The 9,292-nt window shown below is 37.1% G+C and overlaps 1 protein-coding gene across 1 annotated transcript; it reads left to right on the top strand.

Annotated features, from left to right (window-relative positions):
* Positions 1-28: 28 nt before the first annotated feature.
* LOC135638650 (protein CIA1-like) lies at positions 29-9,266 on the top strand. Its single transcript, XM_065151891.1, has 10 exons — positions 29-447; positions 810-956; positions 1,108-1,326; positions 1,434-1,495; positions 2,834-2,899; positions 2,972-3,046; positions 5,795-5,857; positions 7,815-7,884; positions 8,637-8,720; positions 8,855-9,266. Exons 1-10 carry the CDS (start codon positions 262-264, stop codon positions 8,927-8,929), a joined length of 1,047 nt encoding a protein of 348 aa, XP_065007963.1. The 5' UTR covers positions 29-261; the 3' UTR covers positions 8,930-9,266.
* The last annotated feature ends 26 nt before the right edge of the window (positions 9,267-9,292 follow it).

Raw genomic sequence — 9,292 nt, forward strand, 5'->3', positions numbered from 1 at the left:
CGTTTCGTAAAAGAGGGGATCACTGCGCTCTTCATGCGCTACTCACCCGAGACTTCATTCGACGCAAGCCGTCGGTAAGAAGATCTTGGCGTTTCCTGCTCGCTAATCGCTCGACGCAAGGTTGCCTCCCGAGCCAGAACAGAGCTCTCCGAAACCCTAGCTTCCTCACGGGCCACGGATTCAAACCCTAAATCTCTTCGTCCGATTGAACCGGGCTTCTCCGTCGTCGGCGATCCGTGGCGGCTGCGGGCGGCTGTGGAGATGGAGCTCTTGGACGGGGAGTTGGAACTGAGGGAGATCCAGAAGCTGGAAGGTCACACCGATCGAGTCTGGAGTCTCGCGTGGAACCCCGCGGCTACTGGCGTCGCCGGGATGCTTGCCTCTTGCAGCGGCGATAAGACGGTCAGGATCTGGCAGAAGGGGCCTTCTGGTTCCTGGAATTGCTCGGTTTGTGTTTCCCTCTATGATTCATCTTCTTTGTTTTCGTACATGGTTTCCTGGATTATTGTTGTTTGCTAATTCCGTATGAAGTGGAAGCAGGTTTCTGTAGTCCTGAATTTTGAAGGGAACTGCTTAATTTGTAATAGAAGCTACTAGTTAGCGTCGGCTGAATTAGTTTTGGACTTCTAATCTAGATATCATCTGTTATGGGTATTAGATAACGTATCTCATCCTCTGGCATTATACTCAAATGTGTAGGTTAAGCTATTTTAATCTATAATCTATCGATTCATATCTTTGAGTTGTCTATGGACTTGTTTGATATTTGGCTTGCAAGAATTAATTTGCATTGAATTATCTTATCACAGTCTGTTCTTGAAGATACTCACACTCGGACGGTCCGGTCTTGTGCATGGTCTCCTAGTGGAAAATTGTTGGCTACAGCAAGTTTTGATGGTACAACTGCCGTATGGGAACATGTTGGTGGTGAATTTGAATGTGTTGCGACACTTGAGGTAAACACTAATGATGAAATTTGCATGGTTCAGTGTGTTTATGCCTAAGCAAATTGGTATCACTTTTCTTTATTATTTTACTTTTACAGCTTCACGTTACTTGAATGATAAGTAAATCAGTTTTTTCCCTTCACACTTTGCCCTTCTTCAGGGTCATGAAAACGAAGTTAAGAGTGTCTCGTGGAATGCCTCTGGATCCTTGCTTGCAACATGTGCTCGAGATAAGACTGTTTGGATCTGGGAAGCTCAACCGGGTAATGAATTTGAGTGTGTTTCGGTATTGCAAGGTCACACACAGGATGTTAAGATGGTCCAGTGGCATCCCTTCCTGGATATTTTGGTTTCTGTTGGCTATGACAACTCTGTCAAGGTATGGAATTGTTCAGCTATGTTTTAGCTTTTGAACTTAAATGTCCATTTAGTTATTTGTTTCATGCAATCTATCTTGAACCTAACTGAACTTGGTATGATACCAAGGTCTGGACTGAGGATGGTGATGATGATTGGCATTGTGTGCAAACATTAGGTGAAGCTAGCAGGTACTGAAGTTATACATCTTCCTTTACTATCCAATATGAGACAAATTCGTTCATGTTGTTATTACCTATCTGTAGGCAAATGATATTCATTGGGAATTGAAACTTATAATAAACTTGGATGTTGAGTGTAGTAGAAAACTTATTTTGGACTACTGATACTGCTTTTAAAATTTCAGGATATGTTTCTTGTGATTGTTCATTCATGAAATTAACTTCTTAGCTTTGTTGACTGATAAACATATCCATTTTAGTGGTTCAGAGGGAAGCTATATAGATGCCATATAAATTTAACTAAAGAAACAGGTAATGCCCCATTTCTACAGATGACAGAGGTTAAGAGATCAAATGGACAAAAATCTCACTCATCTTGTTATGGGTAGTTACATGACCAGTTGAGAAGACAATTTTATAACGAAACATTTGTTGTTCAACTGGGATGACAGACTAGTGAGCCAAGGTTCCTATGTGATTGGCAACTAACATTCCTACAAATTGGTACAAATCATGTGATGAATACTCTGGCAATACTTTTCTTTTTGCGTTGTTCAGTTTATTGACAGGTGTCCCATGTGTCAATCTAGTAATAGTACTATCAATGATTGAAGAATGTAATAAATTTGTCAGTCAGCCATGCCCCCTTAACTTCATGTTGTAAATTTGCTCATGCTATCTCTTACCTATTAACTGAAGCATCTCCCAGGGAGCTTTATCTGTTTGTAGTTTCTGCAGTATCAATAAAGTCACCCCTTTTTTCCTAGTTGATTTCTCTTCATATATATTTGGGAACCACCTTCAAAAGCTGTATTTCTATCTCCTCTGAAGATTTAAACCTTTAAGAACTTGTGTCATTTTTGTTTGTAAGCATAACAAGGGTTTCAAAATTATCCTATCTCATTATTGTTGACCTTGCCTAAAAAAAGGAAAACAAAAAAAAAGAAAATAATATTGCTGGAAGATATCCTGTTTCGTCTTGTGAAAGATTCATGCTTTATGTTCTTGCCATCCATATTTTGCATATTAAGCTGCAGAGACATAAGGTTGTGCTCCATTTTTTCATCAGTTATAATTTCATGGACAATAACTATGTGATGGTAATTGAAGGTTAAGTTTATATATGACTTCTTATGGATGTGATAATAAATATACTAGGCAAGATACTACCGTAATGATGACAAGAAAACATCCTTGTTCATGCACTTTGAGATCTATTTGCAATTCTTATTCATTTTGATCTTTGCTCCTCAGTGGGCATACATCTACAGTCTGGGCAAAATATCCTTGTTCATGCACTTTGAGGTCTATTTGCAATTCTTATTCATTTTGATCTTTGCTCCTCAGTGGGCATACATCTACAGTCTGGGCATTATCTTTCAACTCTGCTGGGGATAGAATGGTTACATGCAGGTACATATTCTTAACATTGTTACCAACAAGAAAGATGATAATATGGCATCTTATTGCTTCTTCTTTATGCAGTGATGATCTTACTTTGAAGATATGGGATACTTCACAGAATCCATCTGAGACAAGTGGTGATGGCAATGGATCTTGGTAAGATGCAACTTCATTTGACAGTATTGGCTTTGCTTTTCAATACATAATATCTCTTATAAATGTAGAAGCTTTTCAGCTACCATTTCAAATTTCCATCCAAGTCATTACTATATTCATGAAAGTTGAAAATTTTAATGCAAATTACAACAGAAGTTATTCATATAGCAATTCCGATGCAAAGAGTTTACTTCATTAGCATTGGGTTTGTATGAATACTGACAGTTGCAATTTAAGGTGATATGATGTGTTTAAGAAAGTTGGCCATAATGAAAAAAAAAAAACACTAATTGCTACATGTCACCTAAATCACTTTGCAAGCCGACTCTATATTTGTCATGAGGAGCTATTGTAGGATTCATTCAATTATATGTTACTAGGACATGGTTTGACGTACCGTTCAATACGATATGAAATGGGTGGTATGGATCGGTTTGCCAGTTGATCGATATGTGGACTGGACCATTTTGGGTGGTACATTATTATGGGGCTGGTAACAGTATTGTTATGGGGTTTGAAACTCGATTGTTATCAATTGATACAGGCCTATACTGATCTCTCAAGTCAAACCAGGTCCCAATGGTCAAATTGAATGTTGGGCCTTGTTTTGACCCTTTAAGTCCTCGCTTCCCCCTCGTTCACTTGCTTTGACTCACTCTCGTTCTCTCTCATTCGAGTCACCTAGAATTTCTATTCACTTATGGCTTGCATACACTTTATTCTTATCTAAATATAATTTATATACGAAGAAATTAGGAAAAAAATTAAAATATGGGTTTTTGAATTTTTAGCCATTTTTGGCTTTTTTTGGAATACCATATGTACTGGTGTATGTATTAGTCTAACTAGCAATTCGTATGGCCAGTTGATAAGAGACGGAGTTGATTGTATTAAAAGCAAGGATTTTAATTTTGAATGATACCGCCTATACCGAGCGGTACGTACCAGTCCTCCAGCATACTGGTACGCGGACTGCCCGCTATCGGGTGGTATCAGCTTGGTTGCGGCGAGGGAAGAAGTGTTGAGGGAGAAGAGGGAGAAGACGCTCGAAGAAGAGGGAGAATCGGGAGAACCTTGACGCTTTCCGATCCGGTGCCGCCCTCCCTCGACGATCCCGATCCAGGAGGTAACGGAGAGGCGACGACTCGACTTCTTCTTCGCCGTGTCCTTCGCCAAAGGCCGGAGATGTCTGTGGCTTTCGACGTCTTTGCCGAACACCGCAGATGAGGAGAAGACTGGGTTCTTCTCCTCATTGCATTGCGCCGAAGGCTGGAGACATCTGCAGCCTTCGACATCTTCACCGAACACCGCAGATGAGAAGACCATGTTCTTCTCCTCGTCGCGTCGCGCTGAAGGCCGAAGACATCTGCGGCCGTTGACGTCTTCGCCGAACGCCGCGAATGAGGAGAAGACCTCGTTCTTCTCCTCGTTGCATCGCGCCGAAGGCTGGAGACATCTGCAGCCTTTGACGTCTTTGTCAAATGTCGTAGACGAGGAGAAGAAAAGGAGGCGACGACTTTGAGGCAGCGTACTCCCTTTATATATATATATATATATATATATATATATATATATATATATATATGTACTGAGCGGTACACCTTGGTGTACCACTCGGTATGCTCGTACCATACCGTATCGGGCAAAGCTTGAAACGTCGATATGGTATGAAATTAAAAACCTTGATTAAAAGCACTAAAAACAAGATTTTTTTAATTTGATATTGTTACCTATAGTTCTCTTATAGGTTCACTGAAAGCCTCGGAGGAGGTTGGCCTAACAAAACTAGGAAACGTCTTTTTGGCATTCAAGAATAACTTAAAACAAATTGTTTTGAGTACATTCAAGTACTAGTTATGTCCTATATTTTACTGCACACAAAATACTATTTATGGATATGTCTGCCTCTCTCCAAGAAAACAGATTTTATCTTGTCTCTTCTAGTTTTTATTTCATGCAACAATATTTTTTATATTTATTTTCAGTAATTTATAAAGTTCAGATCTTATTTTTATGCTTGTTCACTTTGTTCTTTGTTTTTACTGTTATTTAAATTTGTAGTTTTGATTTTATATTTTTAATTTTTTTATTTCTATACAAATAAGTGTTATGTTTTATTATCTCTATCATACTTTCTTTACCTTTTCAATTATACAATTGTGTACAATCCTATGATCTTTACTTTAAGTGAAACAGATGGATGAAAATGATTAATTAATTATATTAACAGTACATTTAGTGATTTGTGAAAAGTCCAAACAAGAAGTCATTTGCCATTAATTATGTGCTCATAAGACATGCATTATTGCTCCATGTTCACTCAAAAGAATATTTTCTATAATGTAGATTTACAAACAAAGAAAGTTTTCAGTTGACAAATGTTTCAGAGGGTTGGTTGTACAAGTGATCTAAAACTGATATGGAAGTTTGGTTTACAAGGATATAGAATCTGTACCTTCTGGTGAGTAGGTTGTAGAACAAGCAACCTATGGCCCAAGTCTGGTATCACTGAGCTTCTTTGGCTAACATATTCTAGTGGATGGAGAGTTAGTCAGTCACCTAATGTTTAAAATTCTTTTGAAGGAATCTTGTATTTGTTGATATAGTTCTCAACAATGGTTTATGGATATCTTGACCTTGTATTCGTGCCAAATTCTTAATGGCTTAACCTGATCAACATATTCTGATAAACTGCGTATGTAAATCCTTTTTTTTTATCATCTGATGGGAATTTTCTGGTTCTTTCAGGAGTCATCTGTGTACCCTTTCTGGATATCATGATCGGACCATATTCTCAGTTCATTGGTCAAGGTATTAAATTATGCTTTGCATCTTTTCTCTTGGGAGTATTTTCTTACCAGATTTTCATTTTAAGTGTTGCTTTATTCTCAAAGTTGTAAAGTAATGTTTGCACTCCATTGCTCTAACCAACTATATAGAATCATCTAACATGTTAATATGAATCTCTGGACAAATTGTTGCTTCATGTGAATTTTGTTCTATGATATCAATTTATCTATTGGGCCCCAGGGTTCTCCTTATTGGATTAGTAGAGAAATGAGGGGTTTATATTAGGACACTGAAGCAAACAAGAAATTAAGGCTATCTTTGGACTTTGATATGCTCTCAGGAAGATTCATATTTTAGAACAAGTTTTTGTTCTCAATAACTAAGCTTTGGACATCACTTGTTGTGCAAATTATGGAAAGACAGGGAGAAAAGAACAAAAATTTTAAAACATATAACAGTTAATATTTTAAATATTTTATCTTATGTAGGTATTTATATTATTAGGTTATTTGATAGGACTTGTGCTATGTAGCTCAACCAAATTACTTAAGAAATTTTCTAAGATAATGTGGTGGCCAAGAGGTCATATACTTGTGTCCAACAACATCAGGTTTATGAGAAACTACATCAATTAAAAAACTTCCTTGGGGAGATCAGGCCCAACCAATTGACATAATCCTATCTAATGTGTTGTATTACTATATTATCATATAACAACAACAAAACCATAATTCCCAACTATTTGGAGTTCACTACATGGATTTTTTGTTGCTATTGAGATGTGTAAAAAGTCATATGTTTGGTTAAAGTTTAGATTACTAAAATTTTTATTTATAGTTTCTATTGAAGCCATTTTAGGTCTTCCTCTACTTTTTCTTGTACCACTAACATTAATCATTTCACCTCTTCTAACTATCGTATTCATAGGTATTTCTAAGCACATGTTCGTACCATCTTCTACATTATATATAAAATATATAAAGGTATTTAATCTTGTGAATTTTGTATATTATATTATTATGTAATTTATCTTCTTATATGTTGTTATACTCAAGGTCTGTCATACCGAAACGTATCGCCCGGTATGGGTGGTACGTACTGATCTGACAGGTTATCGGTACGTGGACCGTTCGGTACCGCTATAGTGCTATACTGTAGCACTGCTACAGTATGAAAAAATATATAATTATTCGGTACACCAGGGTGTACCACTCGGTACGCCCTAATGTACCGGTCGGTACACTGGTACCGTACCGTACCGAGCCCGGGTCGAAACGCCGGTGCGGTACGGTACGACGAACCTTGGTTATACTAGTATATTTTAATCACAGTTCGCCCAAGAATAGTTTTCAAGACTAGAGTACAGGAAATTGTTTTCCAAATAAATATGTTGCCTATTTATTTTAGTAACAGGAAATTTTCTTTTGAGAAAACAGCCAAACACACCCTAGAGTTTTTCCTATGATGCTGGTTACCTGTACTACAAGCTATTTTTGTTTATTACTTTTCTGTTGCCAATCCCATTGGTTTACTCTGCAGATATCCATCATAGTTAATATTGAAGAATAATGGCTGTATTTAAGTGTCAAACTATCAATATGGCTCCAATTTATAGGTTCCAAGGTGCCCTTCAACTAAGGGAAAATATTGGGATTTGATATTGACATGACCATTTGCTAGTACCACCATCTTGAAAAATAGGATTCTTCGGTAATGTGCTGGACAATTGTGCTGCATGTTTGCATCTATGTAAGTATATTTTTTAGGGGAGACTGAGGGTTGAATCATATAAGTTTCTCATGCAATTTCAGAAATGAGCCTAAGAATAATTATAATATTTTTTAGGATATTTTTGTCTACTTATGTCATCAAATGGTCACCTGCCGATGTTTTGATGTTTTGTGCTGAACATTTGTAATCGTGAATTCAGGATATTCCTTCTTAGGCTAACTGGGCGATTTCCTATTCCAAATTACAGGGAGGGTTTAATTGCGAGTGGAGCGGCTGATGATGCTATACGCCTTTTTACTGAGAGTAAAGACAGTTTGGTATAATTCATGCCTGACATCTAAAAGCAAAGATGGTTATTTGTGCTTTTACCCAATTTGAACTGGTTACTGGTATATAATGATCAAGACTGCGGACATATTGTGCTTGGGTTCGTTTTCTATGGGTTCTAGTCAAATTTTAAACCTACTGTGGACATATTGCACTTGGGTTCCTTTTCTATTGGTTCTAGTTAATTTTTAAAACAGCAGTCCTGTTAATTTGCTTCTTCTATTTAGTTGTTATGTTAATCTATAAGTTCATGGTACTGAACTAAATTTATATGTAATTGTAGCATGTTTTTCATGCTCATTTCTTGATATTCAGGTAAGTGTATTTAAGATCTATATCCTCCAATCTTTTAGCATGTTCCAAAAGCCTTGTTAAGTGATGCTGTTGTTTTTCTCCTCGTATGCGGCAATCTGTATTTTTCCTGAACAAGCTCATATTGTTAACGGTCTTTATTGCATCAAGTAGTTAGATTTCTCCAGATTTTGATCATGCAAATTTCCTGCAGGCCCATGGCCATTCTGCCAAACTAAAGAACTAGGGTTTTGAAGGTCATTCTGTAGACAGTTTGTTGCTAAGTTATGGTCGAACAATTCAAAATTGCTTCATTGTGGTGACATTTTTCCATGTGCTTCATGCTTGTGGGTTTGTTTATGAGGATAATAGGAAATTATGTTTTTATTTATTCGTTGAAATGATTAGTGTAAGCGGTCAACATTCTCTCAGCTAATATTGTGGACTTCAGGTTGATCAACCATCTTATAAGATGTTGGTTAAGAAAGAAAAAGCTCATGACATGGATGTGAACTCCGTGCAATGGAATATGAAGGTGATTTGCTTTTATTTACAACTGGATTTCTGGTTATTAGTCATGATGTATTTTTTGCATTCAAATGTGTATACTCTTTGTCCTTTGGGTCTATTGCAATTGTTAACTGTACATGTTGTGGTATGACCCTGCAGGAACCAAGACTTCTTGCTTCAGCCAGTGATGATGGGACGATAAAGATCTGGGAACTTTCAGTAGTGTCCAAGTAACCTCTCTTGTTTATGGCCCAAGAGATGAAGAGTGAACATCATTAAATGGTTTTCAACATACCTGTCCTCATATAGCCATTTTACATGTAGGAGTATGTTCATCATGCTGGTCACTTTTAGTCTGTTGATGAATAAAAATGTAATCTTGGGTGGTAGAAGTTAAAACCATTGATGTTCTTCATATTATTCTGTTTTTTTTATGGAATAATTAGTTAGAACAGTCTGTGAGCATGTTTCTGTATGGTATTATTTATCTGTACCAGTTATGGCCATTGTGGCCTTCTATCCATGATGTAATAAACTTGATCCAATGCCAAAATGACTGTTATTGATCTTAGTCTTCGGTGTGCATCAAAATGACCA

The sequence above is a fragment of the Musa acuminata genome, chromosome BXJ3-5, assembly GCF_036884655.1.
Source record: "Musa acuminata AAA Group cultivar baxijiao chromosome BXJ3-5, Cavendish_Baxijiao_AAA, whole genome shotgun sequence".
Classification (NCBI taxonomy): Eukaryota; Viridiplantae; Streptophyta; class Magnoliopsida; order Zingiberales; family Musaceae; genus Musa; species Musa acuminata.

Excerpts from the sequence above, each read along its gene's own strand:
- LOC135638650 (XM_065151891.1), top strand. The coding sequence starts at position 262 with ATGGAGCTCTTGGACGGGGAGTTGGAACTGAGGGAGATCCAGAAGCTG. Across the intron at positions 2,900-2,971 it reads GATAGAATGGTTACATGCAG|TGATGATCTTACTTTGAAGA; the intron begins GTACATATTCTT and ends TTCTTTATGCAG. Across the intron at positions 5,858-7,814 it reads TTCTCAGTTCATTGGTCAAG|GGAGGGTTTAATTGCGAGTG; the intron begins GTATTAAATTAT and ends TCCAAATTACAG.